Source organism: Pleurodeles waltl, unplaced genomic scaffold (assembly GCF_031143425.1).
Source record: "Pleurodeles waltl isolate 20211129_DDA unplaced genomic scaffold, aPleWal1.hap1.20221129 scaffold_84, whole genome shotgun sequence".
NCBI lineage: Eukaryota > Metazoa > Chordata > Amphibia > Caudata > Salamandridae > Pleurodeles > Pleurodeles waltl.
The window spans coordinates 2033865-2054608 of NW_027150398.1; the positions used below are offsets into that span (position 1 = coordinate 2033865).

The 20744-nt window shown below is 48.3% G+C and overlaps 1 protein-coding gene across 8 annotated transcripts in view; it reads right to left on the reverse strand.

The window, feature by feature from the left end:
* Positions 1-20744, reverse strand: part of LOC138281254 (autophagy-related protein 13-like) — a 363183-nt gene that overhangs the window by 133528 nt on the left and 208911 nt on the right. For all 8 annotated transcript variants that reach the window (XM_069219574.1, XM_069219575.1, XM_069219579.1 and 5 more), the window contains one exon: positions 6761-6854. In XM_069219574.1, coding sequence (XP_069075675.1) covers positions 6761-6854 — 94 coding nt within the window. The remainder of the gene's footprint in view (positions 1-6760; positions 6855-20744) is intronic.

Genomic DNA, 20744 nt, shown 5'->3' on the forward strand with positions numbered 1-20744 from the left:
TTTGTTCCAAGCCTTAGAGAAGCCCCGTTGTTTATTTGTGTGTTTAAAAAAAAGAAAATAAGTATTAACGTATATAATTCAACGGGCTACAAAAATGAGGGAGATGAAATAACTTAGAATAATGAAAATGTCACTTACCCAGTGTACATCTGTTCGTGGCATCAGTCGCAGTAGATTCGCATGTTCTGCAATAGCTCGCCATCTGGTGTTGGGTCGGAGTGTTACAAGTTGTTTTTCTTCGAAGAAGTCTTTCGAGTCACGGGACCGAGTGACTCCTCCTTTTGTCTCCATTGCGCATGGGCGTCGACTCCATCTTCGATTGTTTTTCCCCGCAGAGGGTGAGGTAGGAGTTGAATTGTAGTAATAGTGCCCATGCAATGGAGTGACTAAGTATGTACCTATTTAAGGTTGAGATGATACATATATAAATAATTGAAGGTAACTTCCAAACTGCTACAGGCTCCCGGGGAGGCGGGTGGGCACATGCGAATCTACTGCGACTGATGCCACGAACAGATGTACACTGGGTAAGTGACATTTTCAGTTCGATGGCATCTGTCGCTGTAGATACGCATGTTCTGCATAGACTAGTAAGCAGTTATTTCCCCAAAAGCGGTGGATCAGCCTGTAGGAGTGGAAGTAGTCTGAAATAATGTCCTTAATACGGCTTGACCTACTGTGGCTTGTTGTGCGGATAACACGTCTACACAGTAGTGCTTGGTGAATGTGTGAGGCGTAGACCATGTGGCTGCCTTACATATTTCTTGCATTGGGATGTTTCCTAGAAAGGCCATGGTAGCACCTTTCTTTCTGGTTGAGTGTGCCCTTGGTGTAATGGGCAGCTGTCGTTTAGCTTTAAGGTAGCAGATTTGGATGCATTTAACTATCCATCTGGCTATACCTTGTTTTGAAATTGGGTTTCCTGCATGAGGTTTTTGAAATGCAATAAAGAGTTGTTTAGTCTTTCTGATGTTTTTTGTTCTGTCAATGTAATACATTAATGCTCTTTTGACATCTAACGTATGTAGTGCCCTTTCAGCTACGGTATCTGGCTGTGGAAAGAACACTGGAAGTTCCACTGTTTGATTTAGATGAAACGGTGAAATAACCTTTGGCAAAAAATTAGGATTGGTCCTTAGGACGACTTTATTTTTGTGTAGTTGTATAAAAGGTTCCTGTATAGTAAACGCCTGAATCTCGCTTACTCTTCTCAGGGAAGTAATGGCGATGAGAAATGCCACCTTCCAGGTTAGGAACTGTATGTCGCAGGAGTGCATGGGTTCAAAAGGTGGACCCATAAATCTAGTTAGGACAACATTTAGGTTCCATGAAGGAACAGGTAGTGTTCTTGGTGGTATAATTCTCCTAAGGCCCTCCATGAATGCTTTAATGACTGGTATTTTATATAGGGAAGTTGAATAGGTAGTCTGCAGGTATGCAGATATTGCTGCAAGGTGAATCTTAATGGAAGAGAAAGCTAGGTTAGATTTTTGTAAGTGAAGCAAGTAACCCACTACATGTTCTGGAGTTGTGTGTAATGGTTGTATTTGATTAATATGGCAGTAGCAAACAAACCTCTTCCATTTACTTGCATAGCAGTGCCTGGAGGATGGCCTTCTGGCTTGTTTTATGACTTCCATACATTCTTGGGTAAGTTGTAAGTGCCCGAATTCTAGGATTTCAGGAGCCAGATTGCTAGATTCAGCGATGCTGGATCTGGGTGTCTGATCTTTTGGTTGTGCTGTGTCAACAGATCTGGCCTGTTGGGCAATTTGATGCAGGGTACCACTGATAGGTCTAGCAGCGTTGTGTACCAGGGTTGCCTTGCCCAAGTTGGTGCTATCAATATGAGTTTGAGTTTGCTTTGACTGAGTTTGTTTACCAGGTAAGGAAGGAGAGGGAGAGGAGGAAAAGCGTAAGCAAATATCCCTGACCAGTTCATCCATAGGGCATTGCCTTGGGATTGTTTGTGTGGGTATCTGGATGCGAAGTTTTGGCATTTTGCGTTCTCCCTTGTCGCAAAAAAGTCTATCTGAGGTGTTCCCCAGAGTTTGAAATAAGTGTTCAGAATTTGGGGGTGAATTTCCCATTCGTGGACCTGTTGGTGATCTCGAGAGAGATTGTCTGCGAGTTGATTTTGTATCCCTGGTATAAACTGTGCAATTAGGCGAATTTGGTTGTGAATTGCCCAATGCCAAATTTTTTGTGCTAGCAGGCTTAACTGCGTGGAGTGCGTCCCCCCCTGCTTGTTTAGATAATACATTGTTGTCATGTTGTCTGTTTTGCCGAGAATGTATTTGTGAACTATTATTGGTTGGAAAGCTTTTAGTGCTTGAAAAACTGCTAGAAGTTCTAGGTGATTGATATGCAGTTTTGTTTGATGTACGTTCCATTGTCCTTGTATGCTGTGTTGATCGAGGTGTGCTCCCCACCCTGTCATGGAAGCATCTGTTGTTATTACGTATTGTGGCACTGGGTCTTGGAAAGGCCGCCCCTTGTTTAAATTTATGTTGTTCCACCACAGAAGCGAGAGGTAAGTTTGGCGGTCTATTAACACCAGATCTAGAAGGTGACCCTGTGCTTGAGACCACTGTGATGCTAGGCATTGTTGTAAGGGCCTCATGTGCAGTCTTGCGTTTGGGACAATGGCTATGCATGATGACATCATGCCTAGGAGTTGTAATACCATCTTTGCTTGTATCTTTTGTGTTGGATACATGCGTTGTATGATGGTGTTGAAATTTAGAATTCTTTGTGGACTTGGAGTGGCTACTCCCTTTGATGTGTCTATTATGGCTCCTAGGTATTGTTGTACCTTGCGCGGCAGAATGTTGGATTTTGTAAAGTTGACGGTGAACCCGAGTTTGAAGAGGGTTTGTATGATCTGATTTGTGTGATTTGAGCACTGTATGAACGAATGGGCCTTGATTAGCCAGTCGTCCAAATATGGGAACACATGTATTTGCTGCCTTCTTATGTGTGCAGCGACTACCGCTAGACATTTGGTAAAGACTCTTGGTGCGGTTGTTAATCCGAAAGGCAGTACCTTGAATTGGTAATGTATTCCTTTGAATACAAACCTTAGGTATTTCCTGTGCGATGGGTGTATTGGTATATGGAAATAAGCATCCTTGAGGTCTAAAGTTGCCATGTAGTCGTGTAGTTTTAGCAATGGCAATACTTCTTGTAGTGTGACCATGTGGAAGTGGTCTGATTTGATGAAAGTGTTCACTACTCTGAGGTCTAGGATTGGTCTCAGTGTTTTGTCCTTCTTTGGTATCAGAAAGTACATTGAGTAAACTCCTGTGTTTATTTGTGTGTTTGGCACTAATTCGATTGCATTCTTTTGCAATAGTGCCTGCACTTCTATCTCCAGGAGATTGGAATGGTGTGTTGTTAAATTTTGTGCTTTTGGTGGTATGTTTGGAGGGAATTGTAGAAATTCTATGCAATAACCATGTTGGATAATTGCTAGAACCCAAGTGTCTGTAGTGATTTCCTCCCATGCTTTGTAATAATCACCTATTCTTCCCCCCACTGGTGTTGTGTGGAGGGGGTGAGTGACCTGTGAGTCACTGTTTAGTAGTAGGGGCTTTGAAATCTTCCTCTATTTCTAGGGAATTGCCCTCCTCTATATTGTCCCCGAAAACCTCCTCTATACTGTCCCTGGTAACTGGACGGTGTGGCTTGTGAGGTGCTGGCTTGTGTGCTTTGACCTCGAAACCCCCCTCGAAAGGGCGTTTTACGGAATGTGCTGTAATTCCCTCTGCTCTGCGGGGAGTAGAGTGCGCCCATGGCTTTGGCAGTGTCCGTATCTTTTTTGAGTTTCTCAATCGCTGTGTCCACTTCTGGACCGAACAGTTCTTTTTCATTAAAAGGCATATTGAGAACTGCTTGTTGAATCTCTGGTTTAAATCCAGACGTTCGGAGCCATGCATGCCTTCTGATAGTTACAGATGTATTAACTGTCCGTGCAGCTGTATCTGCAGCGTCCATGGAGGAGCGGATCTGGTTGTTGGAAATGGTCTGTCCCTCCTCAACCACTTGTTTTGCCCTATTTTGTAAGTCTTTGGGCAGATGTTCAATGAGATGTTGCATCTCGTCCCAGTGGGCTCTGTCATAGCGCGCAAGTAGTGCCTGTGAGTTCGCGATGCGCCACTGGTTTGCAGCTTGTGCTGCGACTCTTTTACCAGCTGCATCGAACTTGCGGCTTTCTTTATCTGGGGGTGGTGCATCTCCAGATGTGTGAGAGTTGGCCCTTTTCCTAGCTGCTCCTACAACGACAGAGTCTGGTGGCAGCTGTGTAGTGATGAAAGCCGGGTCTGTAGGAGGCGCCTTATACTTTTTTTCCACCCTTGGTGTGATTGCCCTACTTTTGACCGGCTCCTTAAAGATGTCTTTTGCGTGCCGGAGCATACCAGGGAGCATAGGCAGGCTTTGGTAGGAGCTGTGGGTGGAGGAGAGTGTGTTGAATAAGAAATCATCCTCGACCTGTTCTGAGTGGAGGCTTACGTTGTGAAATTGTGCTGCTCTAGCCACCACTTGAGAATACGCGGTGCTGTCTTCTGGTGGAGATGGCTTTGTAGGGTATGCCTCCGGACTGTTATCTGACACTGGGGCGTCGTATAGGTCCCATGCGTCCTGATCTTGGTCACCCTGGCTCATGGTGGTGTGAGCTGGGGAGTGTGATGGAGTTTGTGCTGGTGAGACGTTAATCACAGGCGGAGGAGAGGGTGGTGGGGTAACTCTTTTCACCACTTTTGGTTGTGGTGTCTGTTCCGTCTGGAACTCCAACCTTCTCTTTCTCCTAATGGGGGGAAGGGTGCTTATTTTTCCTGTCCCCTGCTGTATGAAGATACGCTTTTGCGTATGGTCCACATCAGTTGCTTGCAGCTCTTCCTCAAACCTATGCTTCTGCATTTGGGAGGTTAGCGAGTGCTGTTCTGTATAAGAGCCTGAAGCTGGGTCGTTTGCAGTTTGTTTCGGCATCGAAACCCTGTCTGCGTGTTTTTTCGGCTCCGAGGTGACTCTCTTCTTTTTCGGGGCCGAAACCTCTCGGCGTCGATCTGTTTCGGTGCCGCTGTCTCGGCGTCGAGCCGTGTCGGCACCGGCATCTCGGTGTCGAGGCTTGTTTCCAGCACTTTCTCGGTCCCGAGAAGGCTGCGTGCCGGTGTCTCGACCGGAGTCGGACGATCTCGGCACTGTTTGGGCCTTTTTCGGTGCCGACGGTCGGTCACCGAATTTATGGGTCGAGCCATGGCCTGGTGGCAGTGGCGTCCCCTGGGCCTTGTAAATGTTCTTGTGAGTGGATTTCGACGTCTTACTCACGGTTTGTGTATCGTCGAATCCTTCGGAGTCTGAGTCTTGGATCGAGAAGGTACCTTCCTCTTCCTGTTCCTCGAACTCCCGTTGGGCTGTCGGTGCGGACGCCATCTGAAGTCTTCTGGCTCGACGGTCTCGGAGTGTTTTTCGGGACCGGAACGCACGACAGGCCTCGCAAGTGTCTTCGCTGTGCTCAGGTGACAGGCACAGGTTGCAGACCAAGTGTTGGTCTGTGTAAGGGTATTTATTGTGGCATTTGGGGCAGAAACGGAACGGGGTCCGTTCCATCGGCGTTCTTCAGCACGCGGTCGGGCCGACCAGGCCCCGACGGAGGATCGAAAAACTACCCCGAAGGGCACCGGAGCTCTTCGATCTTCGATGCGGTGTGGAATCTAAGTACGCCGATCCCGAACGCAACAATACCGACGAAAATCTTCCGAAACTAGCTAATTTCCCGTTCCGAAACTCGGAGCGACAGGAACACGTCCGAACCCGATGGCGGAAAAAAAACAATCGAAGATGGAGTCGACGCCCATGCGCAATGGAGACAAAAGGAGGAGTCACTCGGTCCCGTGACTCGAAAGACTTCTTCGAAGAAAAACAACTTGTAACACTCCGACCCAACACCAGATGGCGAGCTATTGCAGAACATGCGTATCTACAGCGACAGATGCCATCGAACATACTGTTCGTACATGTATTTGGTTTTCCCACCGCAGGAGGGGCGTGCTTCCAGAAACGGCAAAGGGGAGTGCCAGGGATCCTTGGTCCACAAAGCAGACGCATCAGCTTAGAGCGTGCTCCGCCGTGTGACTTTCATCCTAACTCAAGAATGTGGCTTCGCTAAGGCTTTACAATACCTAACACAATGCGGATGTATCCTCAGGTTAAACCTAAGGACTGAAAAAATAACCAGAGTATCAACCCACTTGGTAACCTCAGAGACCTCTGAATTCTAACTAGAGTTTTACAAAAACAATGTTGCTTTTTAACAGAAATTGTTCTAATAACGTTCTTTTTAAGATATTTCATATAAAAAAACGTTCAAGATTTAACATACAGCTAAGATATTCCACGTTATTTGAGAGTATTGATCGCCCCAATATGAGGAATTCTATGTCCCACACCTCCACGATTCAAGAGATCAGTGACCTGGGATTTGTTCCTTCGTCTGAAGCACAGTAACATGCATTGCTCACTTATTTTAATCCGTGTGTATCAATTAGATGGAGTCAACATTTCCCTACTTAGAAGTCCTGAAGTTGGTTTAAAACTATATAAATGAAAAGCTGAGGATTTGTTACCTTGAGCGGCCCTTTATGTCAAGTGATGTACCCCAGCAACCTACAGCCCCACTTGTAGGTCTTCCAAGGAGGCTCAAGAGGCCCGAGGGTGAGAACACACGTAAATGTTCCAGCACGTAGACACTTTTGATTACCTGTGACGGTGGAGAGGTGGAAAACGATGTGGTGCACACCTCCTGAGACTCCTCCACCACTGGATATGCTGCGCCTGTGTCATCGGTCATCGCTCTAGATATTGAAAAACATACATGTCACAGGTGAAAGAAAATCCCAAACTTAGTCCACTGAAAACTCTGCACTCAAGCTGGATGGAGCAAAACATGCCTTTCTTTCAGTGGCTCGTATTGACTTCAAAGTTTAGGGAGCCTGTAAAACCATTTAAACCCATTTAAGTGACAAATCAGTGTGAAGGCTTTAATTAAAACAAGCATTGGCAAAGCTAAGAGGTCTCGCCTTTGGAAGCCATTGGCCGACCTTTTGCCTTTGACAGTACTTGTTGCTGATGCTGTTCAGCAAAAAATGTAAAAGAACATAGGTAAAGAAAAACATGGTCGACGCAACGGGATGACAAAATGAAGAAGAAAAAAAAGTGGACAGTGAGGGATGGGGGTAAGCAGGTTAATGCAGCTGAACGATGGAAGAGCTTGCGGAGAGGATAAAAAAAGTAAAAGAACCTGAGGGAGGCGATGAGAGTCGGGGAAAGCAACAGGCGGCGCGAGCAGAGGGAAGAAACACAGGTGGCAGATGTGTGATTGTGAGAGCAGCACGCGGGTTAGAGAGGAAGAAAACAAACATTCAGAGTGCTACAAACAAAATGAGAGAATATAAGCCCCCAGATCAAAGGGCGGGAAAGAAGTTACTTGCCTTCAGTAACATTAATTCTGGTGGGTACTACAGCTGCAGATTCCTACCCTAGAACAGCCCCAGGCGCAAGACTGGACCCAGAAACGTCCTCAGCAGTGGCTAGGTGGCGCCCATGAGGGGACAGAGTGAAACCGCATATTCAGCACCACCCCTGCACGCTGACATCAGTTTATTACTTGACTCTTGCCACACCCTCTGGCATAGAGAACAAAATAATTAGTGGTACCATTGAGCGGAGCTCTAATTCCAGATCTTGTTAGATGGAAGATGGACGAGACCACTGAACATGGAGATGGGTAGAGTATTCACCAGAAAGAGCGTTACCTAAATAACCTGTTCCTCTGATGGATACTTCTAACCACTGATTTCTCAACTTTTGAGCAGATACCAAAGCTATACCTGCCAAAGGCAGAGGGTCTGGAATGTGGCCTCAGTCTAAAAAGGTCCTTTCAACAGATCTTGCGGTCGAAGCAGTAGTGCTTCATGAATTGCAATGAGGGAACAGTTTTTAAGGTCAGAGGACGCAGAGGAATGTTGTGCAAAGGCTCAGGGGGCGTACACATGAGGACATCAAGACCACATTAAGTTTCCACTGTGGCATCACAAGTGGTTTGGGAGGGAACACATATCAAACCTTTAAGAAACGGCATCACAACAGGTGATTTAACCAACGACAGCTGGTCTGGCAAATGCAAAAAAGCTTAAAAAGCCAAAAATAACTTGATAGTGCCCACTACAAGACCTTGCTGGGTCAAAGACAAAACAAACCACAAAGTATCCAAAAGTGTAGCTTGCAAAAGATTTGCCCTGCAGACTCCACACCAAGCCACAAATCATTCCCAACATCTGTTGTGAATGGACTTCATAAAAGATGACATCCACAATCTCCGTCGTTATGCAGGTTAGGGGGCAGAACGCAGTTTTTGCTGCTGCAAAAGAAGATCCTCCTGATGCAGTAGCCTGATCGGAAGACAGATGCTCAGAAGTTCCGGGTTCCACACTCTCCTAGCCCAAACTGGAGCCATTAGGATGACTTGGGCCCAGTCATTCCTGATCTTCAGAGTTCTATGCAGGAGAGGCGGAAAGGCTTACAGGAGTCCTGTGCTTCACTCTAGCTGGAATGAACATCATAGAAAGAGCTTTCTTGGAAACTCTAAAGCACAGATGTTGTGACTGTGTGTAGGAAGTTGGCTCTGTATGTGCTATTTCAAAGTAAGGAATAGCATGCACAGAGTCCAAGGGTTCCCCTTAGAGGTAAAGTAGTGGTAAAAATAGATAATACTAATGCTCTATTTTGTGGTAGTGTGGTCGAGCAGTAGGCTTATCCAAGGAGTAGTGTTAAGCATTTGTTGTACATACACAGACAATAAATGAGGTACACACACTCAGAGACAAATCCAGCCAATAGGTTTTTATATAGAAAAATATCTTTTCTTAGTTTATTTTAAGAACCACAGGTTCAAATTCTACATGTAATATCTCATTCGAAAGGTATTGCAGGTAAGTACTTTAGGAACTTCAAATCATCAAAATTGCATGTATACTTTTCAAGTTATTGACAAATAGCTGTTTTAAAAGTGGACACAGTGCAATTTTCACAGTTCCTAGGGGAGGTAAGTATTTGTTAGGTTAACCAGGTAAGTAAGACACTTACAGGGCTTAGTTCTTGGTCCAAGGTAGCCCACCGTTGGGGGTTCAGAGCAACCCCAAAGTCACCACACCAGCAGCTCAGGGCCGGTCAGGTGCAGAGTTCAAAGTGGTGCCCAAAACACATAGGCTAGAATGGAGAGAAGGGGGTGCCCCGGTTCCGGTCTGCTTGCAGGTAAGTACCCGCGTCTTCGGAGGGCAGACCAGGGGGGTTTTGTAGGGCACCGGGGGGGACACAAGCCCACACAGAAATTTCACCCTCAGCAGCGCGGGGGCGGCCGGGTGCAGTGTAGAAACAAGCGTCGGGTTTGTAATGGAAGTCAATGGGAGATCTAGGGATCTCTTCAGCCCTGCAGGCAGGCAAGGGGGGGGTTCCTCGGGGAAACCTCCACTCAAGTAAGGGAGAGGGACTCCTGGGGGTCACTTCTCCAGTGAAAGTCCGGTCCTTCAGGTCCTGGGGGCTGCGGGTGCAGGGTCTCTCCCAGGTGTCGGGACTTAGGATTCAAAGAGTCGCGGTCAGGGGAGGCCTCGGGATTCCCTCTGCAGGCGGCGCTGTGGGGGCTCAGGGGGGACAGGTTTTTGTACTCACAGTCTTAGAGTAGTCCTGGGGTCCCTCCTGAGGTGTTGGATCGCCACCAGCCGAGTCGGGGTCGCCGGGTGCAGTGTTGCAAGTCTCACGCTTCTTGCGGGGAGCTTGCAGGGTTCTTTAAAGCTGCTGGAAACAAAGTTGCAGCTTTTCTTGGAGCAGGTCCGCTGTCCTCGGGAGTTTCTTGTCTTTTCGAAGCAGGGGCAGTCCTCAGAGGATGTCGAGGTCGCTGGTCCCTTTGGAAGGCGTCGCTGGAGCAGGATCTTTGGAAGGCAGGAGACAGGCCGGTGAGTTTCTGGAGCCAAGGCAGTTGTCGTCTTCTGGTCTTCCTCTGCAGGGGTTTTCAGCTAGGCAGTCCTTCTTCTTGTAGTTGCAGGAATCTAATTTTTCTAGGGTTCAGGGTAGCCCTTAAATACTAAATTTAAGGGCGTGTTTAGGTCTGGGGGGTTAGTAGCCAATGGCTACTAGCCCTGAGGGTGGGTACACCCTCTTTGTGCCTCCTCCCAAGGGGAGGGGGTCACAATCCTAACCCTATTGGGGGAATCCTCCATCTGCAAGATGGAGGATTTCTAAAAGTTAGAGTCACTTCAGCTCAGGACACCTTAGGGGCTGTCCTGACTGGCCAGTGACGACTCCTTGTTTTTCTCATTATCTTCTCCGGCCTTGTCGCCAAAAGTGGGGCCTGGCCGGAGGGGGCGGGCAACTCCACTAGCTGGAGTGTCCTGCTGGGTTGGCACAAAGGAGGTGAGCCTTTGAGGCTCACCGCCAGGTGTGACAATTCCTGCCTGGGGGAGGTGTTAGCATCTCCACCCAGTGCAGGCTTTGTTACTGGCCTCAGAGTGACAAAGGCACTCTCCCCATGGGGCCAGCAATATTGTCTCGGTTTGTGGCAGGCTGCTAAAACTAGTCAGCCTACACAGACAGTCGGTTAAGTTTCAGGGGGCACCTCTAAGGTGCCCTCTGTGGTGTATTTTACAATAAAATGTACACTGGCATCAGTGTGCATTTATTGTGCTGAGAAGTTTGATACCAAACTTCCCGGTTTTCAGTGTAGCCATTATGGTGCTGTGGAGTTCGTGTTTGACAGACTCCCAGACCATATACTCTTATGGCTACCCTGCACTTACAATGTCTAAGGTTTTGTTTAGACACTGTAGGGGTACCATGCTCATGCACTGGTACCCTCACCTATGGTATAGTGCACCCTGCCTTAGGGCTGTAAGGCCTGCTAGAGGGGTGTCTTACCTATACTGCATAGGCAGTGAGAGGCTGGCATGGCACCCTGAGGGGAGTGCCATGTCGACTTACTCGTTTTGTCCTCACTAGCACACACAAGCTGGCAAGCAGTGTGTCTGTGCTGAGTGAGAGGTCTCCAGGGTGGCATAAGACATGCTGCAGCCCTTAGAGACCTTCCTTGGCATCAGGGCCCTTGGTACTAGAAGTACCAGTTACAAGGGACTTATCTGGATGCCAGGGTCTGCCAATTGTGGATACAAAAGTACAGGTTAGGGAAAGAACACTGGTGCTGGGGCCTGGTTAGCAGGCCTCAGCACACTTTCAATTGTAAACATAGCATCAGCAAAGGCAAAAAGTCAGGGGGCAACCATGCCAAGGAGGCATTTCCTTACACAACCCCCCCCCAAACGAAAGAGGATGAGACTAACCTTTCCCAAGAGAGTCTTCATTTTCTAAGTGGAAGAACCTGGAAAGGCCATCTGCATTGGCATGGGCAGTCCCAGGTCTGTGTTCCACTATAAAGTCCATTCCCTGTAGGGAGATGGACCACCTCAACAGTTTAGGATTTTCACCTTTCATTTGCATCAGCCATTTGAGAGGTCTGTGGTCAGTTTGAACTAGGAAGTGAGTCCCAAAGAGGTATGGTCTCAGCTTCTTCAGGGACCAAACCACAGCAAAGGCCTCCCTCTCAATGGCACTCCAACGCTGCTCCCTGGGGAGTAACCTCCTGCTAATGAAAGCAACAGGCTGGTCAAGGCCATCATCATTTGTTTGGGACAAAACTGCCCCTATCCCATGTTCAGAGGCATCAGTCTGCACAATGAACTGCTTAGAATAATCTGGAGCTTTTAGAACTGGTGCTGAGCACATTGCTTGTCTCAGGGTGTCAAAGGCCTGTTGGCATTCCACAGTCCAGTTCACTTTCTTGGGCATTTTCTTGGAGGTGAGTTCAGTGAGGGCTGTCACAATGGATCCATATCCCTTCACAAACCTCCTGTAATACCCAGTCAAGCCAAGGAATGCCCTGACTTGAGTCTGGGTTTTTGGAGCTACCCAGTCCAGAATAGTCTGGATCTTGGGTTGGAGTGGCTGAACTTGGCCTCCACCTACAAGGTGTCCCAAGTAAACCACAGTTCCCTGCCCTATCTGGCATTTGGATGCCTTGATAGAGAGGCCTGCAGATTGCAGAGCCTTCAAAACCTTCTTCAGGTGGACCAGGTGATCCTGCCAGGTGGAGCTAAAGACAGCAATATCATCAAGATAAGCTGTGCTAAAGGACTCCAAGCCAGCAAGGACTTGATTCACCAACCTTTGGAAGGTGGCAGGGGCATTCTTTAAACCAAAGGGCATAACAGTAAACTGATAATGCCCATCAGGTGTGGAGAATGCTGTTTTCTCTTTTGCTCCAGGTGCCATTTTTATTTGCCAGTACCCTGCTGTCAAGTCAAAGGTACTTAAGAATTTGGCAGCACCTAATTTATCTATGAGCTCATCAGCTCTTGGAATTGGATGAGCATCTGTCTTGGTGACAGAATTGAGTCCTCTGTAGTCCACACAAAACCTCATCTCTTTCTTTCCATCTTTGGTGTGAGGTTTGGGGACTAAGACCACTGGGCTAGCCCAGGGGCTGTCAGAGCGCTCAATTACTCCCAATTCCAGCATCTTGTGGACTTCCACCTTGATGCTTTCCTTAACATGGTCAGATTGTCTAAAGATTTTGTTCTTGACAGGCATGCTGTCTCCTGTGTCCACATCATGGGTACACAGGTGTGTCTGACCAGGGGTTAAGGAGAAGAGTTCAGGAAACTGTTGTAGGACTCTCCTACAATCAGCTTGCTGTTGGCCAGAGAGGGTGTCTGAGTAGATCACTCCATCTACTGTGCCATCTTTTGGGTCTGATGACAGAAGGTCAGGGAGAGGTTCACTCTCTGCCTCCTGATCCTCATCTGTTACCATCAACAGATTGACATCAGCCCTGTCATGGAAGAGCTTAAGGCGGTTCACATGGATCACCCTCTTGGGGCTCCTGCTTGTGCCCAGGTCCACCAGGAAGGTGACCTGACTCTTCCTTTCTAGTACTGGGTAAGGGCCACTCCATTTGTCCTGGAGTGCCCGGGGAGCCACAGGCTCCAGAACCCAGACTTTCTGCCCTGGTTGGAACTCAACCAGTGCAGCCTTTTGGTCATACCAAAACTTCTGGAGCTGTTGGCTGGCCTCAAGGTTTTTGGTTGCCTTTTCCATGTACTCTGCCATTCTAGAGCGAAGGCCAAGTACATAGTCCACTATGTCTTGTTTAGGCTCATGGAGAGGTCTCTCCCAGCCTTCTTTAACAAGAGCAAGTGGTCCTCTTACAGGATGACCAAACAGAAGTTCAAAGGGTGAGAATCCTACTCCCTTCTGTGGCACCTCTCTGTAAGCGAAAAGCAGACATGGCAAGAGGACATCCCATCTCCTTTTGAGCTTTTCTGGGAGCCCCATGATCATGCCCTTTAATGTCTTGTTGAATCTCTCAACTAAGCCATTAGTTTGTGGATGGTATGGTGTAGTGAATTTATAAGTCACCCCACACTCATTCCACATGTGCTTTAGGTATGCTGACATGAAGTTGGTACCTCTGTCAGACACCACCTCCTTAGGGAAACCCACTCTGGTAAAGATACCAATGAGGGCCTTGGCTACTGCAGGGGCAGTAGTCGACCTAAGGGGAATAGCTTCAGGATACCTGGTAGCATGATCCACTACTACCAGGATATACATATTTCCTGAGGCTGTGGGAGGTTCTAGTGGACCAACTATGTCCACACCCACTCTTTCAAAGGGAACCCCCACCACTGGAAGTGGAATGAGGGGGGCCTTTGGATGCCCACCTGTCTTACCACTGGCTTGACAGGTGGGGCAGGAGAGGCAAAACTCCTTAACCATGTTGGACATATTGGGCCAGTAGAAGTGGTTGACTAACCTCTCACACGTCTTGGTTTGTCCCAAATGTCCAGCAAGGGGAATGTCATGGGCCAATGTTAGGATGAACTTCCTGAACAGCTGAGGCACTACCACTCTCCTAGTGGCACCAGGTTTGGGGTCTCTGGCCTCAGTGTACAGGAGTCCATCTTCCCAATAGACCCTATGTGTTCCATTTTTCTTGCCTTTGGACTCTTCAGCAGCTTGCTGCCTAAGGCCTTCAAGAGAGGGACAGGTTTCTTGTCCCTTACACAGCTCCTCCCTTGAGGGTCCCCCTGGGCCCAAGAGCTCAACCTGATAAGGTTCAAGCTCCAAAGGCTCAGTTCCCTCAGAGGGCAGAACTTCTTCCTGAGAAGAGAGGTTCCCTTTCTTTTGCTGTGTTGCAGTTGGTTTCCCAACTGACTTTCCTGTTCTCTTGGTAGGCTGGGCCATTCTTCCAGACTCCAGCTCTACTTGTTCACCCTGTGCCTTGCACTGTGCTCTCGTTTTCACACACACCAGTTCAGGGATACCCAGCATTGCTGCATGGGTTTTTAGTTCTACCTCAGCCCATGCTGAGGACTCCAGGTCATTTCCAAGCAGACAGTCCACTGGGATATTTGAGGAGACCACCACCTGTTTCAGGCCATTGACCCCTCCCCATTCTAAAGTAACCATTGCCATGGGATGTACTTTTCTCTGATTGTCAGCGTTGGTGACTGTGTAAGTTTTTCCAGTCAGGTATTGGCCAGGGGAAACCAGTTTCTCTGTCACCATGGTGACACTGGCACCTGTATCCCTCAGGCCCTCTATTCTAGTCCCATTAATTAAGAGTTGCTGTCTGTATTTTTGCATGTTAGGCGGCCAGACAGCTAGTGTGGCTAAATCCACCCCACCCTCAGAAACTAGAGTAGCTTCAGTGTGGACCCTGATTTGCTCTGGGCACACTGTTGATCCCACTTGGAGACTAGCCATACCAGTGTTACCTGGATGGGAGTTTGGAGTGGAACCTTTCTTGGGACAGGCCTTGTCTCCAGATTGGTGTCCATGCTGTTTACAGCTATGACACCAGGCCTTTTTGGGATCAAAGTTTTTACCCTTGTACCCATTGTTTTGTGAAGAGGCTCTGGGCCCACCCTCCTGTGCAGGTTTTTGGGGGCCTGTAGAAGACTCTTTACTATTTTTAGTTTTGGTTGTCTCATCACCCTTCCCCTGGGGAGTCTTTGTGACCCCTTTCTTTTGGTCACCCCCTGTTGAAGTCTTGGACACCCTTGTCTTGACCCAATGGTCCGCCTTCTTTCCCAATTCTTGGGGAGAAATTGGTCCTAGGTCTACCAGATGCTGATGCAGTTTATCATTGAAACAATTACTTAACAGGTGTTCTTTCACAAATAAATTGTACAGCCCATCATAATTACTTACACCACTGCCTTGAATCCAACCATCTAGTGTTTTCACTGAGTAGTCTACAAAGTCAACCCAGGTCTGGCTCGAGGATTTTTGAGCCCCCCTGAATCTAATCCTATACTCCTCAGTGGAGAATCCAAAGCCCTCAATCAGGGTACCCTTCATGAGGTCATAAGATTCTGCATCTTGTCCAGAGAGTGTGAGGAGTCTATCCCTACACTTTCCTGTGAACATTTCCCAAAGGAGAGCACCCCAGTGAGATCTGTTCACTTTTCTGGTTACACAAGCCCTCTCAAAAGCTGTGAACCATTTGGTGATGTCATCACCATCTTCATATTTAGTTACAATCCCTTTAGGGATTTTCAACATGTCAGGAGAATCTCTGACCCTATTTATGTTGCTGCCACCATTGATGGGTCCTAGGCCCATCTCTTGTCTTTCCCTCTCTATGGCTAGGATCTGTCTTTCCAAAGCCAATCTTTTGGCCATCCTGGCTAACTGGATGTCCTCTTCACTGGGGCTATCCTCAGTGATTTCAGAGGTGTTGGTCTCTCCTGTGAGGGAACCAGCATCTCTGACTATTATTTTAGGAGTCAGGGTTTGAGGGACCCTGTTCTCCCTAGATAGGACTGGTAGGGGGGAATTTTCCTCCAAGTCACTATCCTCTTCCTCTGAGTTGCCACCCTCAGAGGGGTTGGCCTTTTCAAACTCTGCCAAAAGCTCCTGGAGCTGTATTTTGGTAGGTTTGGGGCCCATTGTTATTTTCTTTATTTTACAGAGTGACCTTAGCTCCCTCATCTTAAGATGGAGGTAAGGTGTGGTGTCGAGTTCCACCACAGTCACATCTGTGCTAGACATTTTGCTTCTAAAAGTTGGAATACTTTTTAAGAATCTACAACTGGTTCTAGAATCTAATTCAAACTTTTACAAACTTTTAAACTCTAAAAGAAATGCTAAACAGGATCTAACACAAGGCCCTAGCAGGTCTTTTTAAGAATTTAGAAAATTTTTCAAATTGCAAAAATCAATTTCTAATGACAATTTTGGAATTTGTCGTGTGATCAGGTATTGGCTGAGTAGTCCAGCAAATGCAAAGTCTTGTACCCCACCGCTGATCCACCAATGTAGGAAGTTGGCTCTGTATGTGCTATTTCAAAGTAAGGAATAGCATGCACAGAGTCCAAGGGTTCCCCTTAGAGGTAAAATAGTGGTAAAAATAGATAATACTAATGCTCTATTTTGTGGTAGTGTGGTCGAGCAGTAGGCTTATCCAAGGAGTAGTGTTAAGCATTTGTTGTACATACACATAGACAATAAATGAGGTACACACACTCAGAGACAAATCCAGCCAATAGGTTTTTATATAGAAAAATATCTTTTCTTAGTTTATTTTAAGAACCACAGGTTCAAATTCTACATGTAATATCTCATTCGAAAGGTATTGCAGGTAAGTACTTTAGGAACTTCAAATCATCAAAATTGCATGTATACTTTTCAAGTTATTGACAAATAGCTGTTTTAAAAGTGGACACAGTGCAATTTTCACAGTTCCTAGGGGAGGTAAGTATTTGTTAGGTTAACCAGGTAAGTAAGACACTTACAGGGCTTAGTTCTTGGTCCAAGGTAGCCCACCATTGGGGGTTCAGAGCAACCCCAAAGTCACCACACCAGCAGCTCAGGGCCGGTCAGGTGCAGAGTTCAAAGTGGTGCCCAAAACACATAGGCTAGAATGGAGAGAAGGGGATGCCCCGGTTCCGGTCTGCTTGCAGGTAAGTACCCGCGTCTTCGGAGGGCAGACCAGGGGGGTTTTGTAGGGCACCGGGGGGGACACAAGCCCACACAGAAATTTCACCCTCAGCAGCGCGGGGGCGGCCGGGTGCAGTGTAGAAACAAGCGTCGGGTTTGTAATGGAAGTCAATGGGAGATCTAGGGATCTCTTCAGCGCTGCAGGCAGGCAAGGGGGGGGGTTCCTCGGGGAAACCTCCACTTGGGCAAGGGAGAGGGACTCCTGGGGGTCACTTCTCCAGTGAAAGTCCGGTCCTTCAGGTCCTGGGGGCTGCGGGTGCAGGGTCTCTCCCAGGTGTCGGGACTTAGGATTCAAAGAGTCGCGGTCAGGGGAAGCCTCGGGATTCCCTCTGCAGGCGGCGCTGTGGGGGCTCAGGGGGGACAGGTTTTTGTACTCACAGTCTTAGAGTAGTCCTGGGGTCCCTCCTGAGGTGTTGGATCGCCACCAGCCGAGTCGGGGTCGCCGGGTGCAGTGTTGCAAGTCTCACGCTTCTTGCGGGGAGCTTGCAGGGTTCTTTAAAGCTGCTGGAAACAAAGTTGCAGCTTTTCTTGGAGCAGGTCCGCTGTCCTCGGGAGTTTCTTGTCTTTTCGAAGCAGGGGCAGTCCTCAGAGGATGTCGAGGTCGCTGGTCCCTTTGGAAGGCGTCGCTGGAGCAGGATCTTTGGAAGGCAGGAGACAGGCCGGTGAGTTTCTGGAGCCAAGGCAGTTGTCGTCTTCTGGTCTTCCTCTGCAGGGGTTTTCAGCTAGGCAGTCCTTCTTCTTGTAGTTGCAGGAATCTAATTTTTCTAGGGTTCAGGGTAGCCCTTAAATACTAAATTTAAGGGCGTGTTTAGGTCTGGGGGGTTAGTAGCCAATGGCTACTAGCCCTGAGGGTGGGTACACCCTCTTTGTGCCTCCTCCCAAGGGGAGGGGGTCACAATCCTAACCCTATTGGGGGAATCCTCCATCTGCAAGATGGAGGATTTCTAAAAGTTAGAGTCACTTCAGCTCAGGACACCTTAGGGGCTGTCCTGACTGGCCAGTGACTCCTCCTTGTTTTTCTCATTATCTTCTCCGGCCTTGCCGCCAAAAGTGGGGCCTGGCCGGAGGGGGCAGGCAACTCCACTAGCTGGAGTGTCCTGCTGGGTTGGCACAAAGGAGGTGAGCCTTTGAGGCTCACCGCCAGGTGTGACAATTCCTGCCTGGGGGAGGTGTTAGCATCTCCACCCAGTGCAGGCTTTGTTACTGGCCTCAGAGTGACAAAGGCACTCTCCCCATGGGGCCAGCAACATGTCTCGGTTTGTGGCAGGCTGCTAAAACTAGTCAGCCTACACAGACAGTCGGTTAAGTTTCAGGGGGCACCTCTAAGGTGCCCTCTGTGGTGTATTTTACAATAAAATGTACACTGGCATCAGTGTGCATTTATTGTGCTGAGAAGTTTGATACCAAACTTCCCAGTTTTCAGTGTAGCCATTATGGTGCTGTGGAGTTCGTGTTTGACAGACTCCCAGACCATATACTCTTATGGCTACCCTGCACTTACAATGTCTAAGGTTTTGTTTAGACACTGTAGGGGTACCATGCTCATGCACTGGTACCCTCACCTATGGTATAGTGCACCCTGCCTTAGGGCTGTAAGGCCTGCTAGAGGGGTGTCTTACCTATACTGCATAGGCAGTGAGAGGCTGGCATGGCACCCTGAGGGGAGTGCCATGTCGACTTACTCGTTTTGTCCTCACTAGCACACACAAGCTGGCAAGCAGTGTGTCTGTGCTGAGTGAGAGGTCTCCAGGGTGGCATAAGACATGCTGCAGCCCTTAGAGACCTTCCTTGGCATCAGGGCCCTTGGTACTAGAAGTACCAGTTACAAGGGACTTATCTGGATGCCAGGGTCTGCCAATTGTGGATACAAAAGTACAGGTTAGGGAAAGAACACTGGTGCTGGGGCCTGGTTAGCAGGCCTCAGCACACTTTCAATTGTAAACATAGCATCAGCAAAGGCAAAAAGTCAGGGGGCAACCATGCCAAGGAGGCATTTCCTTACACTGTGCATTCTACAGAGCCAAAAAGATCCAGGCAGGGTTTTCCCCACTGTTGGAGGATGCCCCATGCCACCTTGGGGTGCAGCTGTCATTTATGATTCACCAGGCACAGCCAGCAGAGTTCACTCACTGGTGTTTAATGATCCTTTCAGGTGGTTCACGATCAGGGAGATGCCCTGTTGCTCTAGCCAACTACAGAGGTACAGCTCCTCTTGCCACAAGATCCAGGACCCCACTCCGCCCTGCCTCTTGCAGTACCACATGGCAGTGGTGTTGTCTGAAGAGGCTGTACCAGCCTCCCCTGGACGGATGTTATGAATGCTTTTAGCACCAGGCAAATGGCCTGCAAGTCTAACTGACTGATATGGAGCAGGGTATCTGCCTTGATCTCTGAGCCACACCTCCCCAGTTGACCTCCCTAAACCAGCAGCAACAAGTCTGTTACCACCATCAGATCTGGGTAGGGCAGGAAGAGGGGTCCGGCCACTGGACAAATTGCATTCTAGCAACTACCACTGCAGAACACCTGCCGTCTCCTCCAAAACCTGGATGAATCCAAGAGGTCCCTTGAAGCTGGGCCCACTGAGATTTAAATGACCACTACAGAGCCAGCACACGCCACCTGGTATGGTGGACAAGCAGGATGCAGGAGGCTAAAAAGCCCAGAAGCCATAGAAATGCTCTCATTAAGGCCAAAGGTGAAAGAGTGGAATCACAACGTCCTGAACTCCTTGTGTGGGGAGGGAAGGCCTGTAATTCAGAGTGTCCAAGTCAGCACCTATAAAAGTAAGCCTCTGCAAAGGAGTCTAGTGTGACTTTGGCACATTGATCAAGAACCCTCAATGATTTCAGGAGGTTTGCTGTTGTCTGGAGGAGGTCCCGGACTGAGGAAAGCCAATCATGATGTTAGGGAAACTGGGGCTCTCAAACTCTGAAGATGGGTGGCGACAACCAAATCAGTTTCATGAACATCCGAGGGGCGCTGGTGAGACCGAAAGCAAGCACAGCACACTGAAAACAGACCTGGTCTACCTTAAACCACAGGTAAAGTCTGTGGGACTGCAGGACCGGTGAATGAAAATACACATCCTACAGGTTCAAGGCCACCATCCACTCGCCCGGATTCAGGGAAGACAAAACCTGGGCTAGCATGAATATTTGAATCTGGCATCCTGCACAAAATACATTCAAAGGGTGAAGACATAAAAAGGGACGAAGGTCTCCATCTTTCTTTAGCATGAGGAAATAGTGGGGGTAACAACTCAGTCCTCGCTCCGCATCTGGCACCCTCTAATTAGCTCCACGGGAAAGGGCTATTGGAGGCAGTTTGTCACACTGAATGAAAAGGGGTTCACCCTGCTAGCGGAAGCCTGGAGCACCCAATTCTTGGAAGTAGGATGGTCTCCAATCCTGGCACTGCTCTGTGCTGACCACCGGGTTACCTAACTGTTTAATGGCAGGCAAGAGCAAGGCTTAAACCAAGTGCCAATCAGTTAGGGTTTCGTTGGATGCCGGTACAGTAAGGGCTCAGAGGATGTGGGCCAAGAACTTCTGTAAGGACCTTCATTTTAACATTCACAGAAGGCATTTAGGTCCGGTACCTCAGCAGCACGTCGAACTACAATAGGAAAGCAA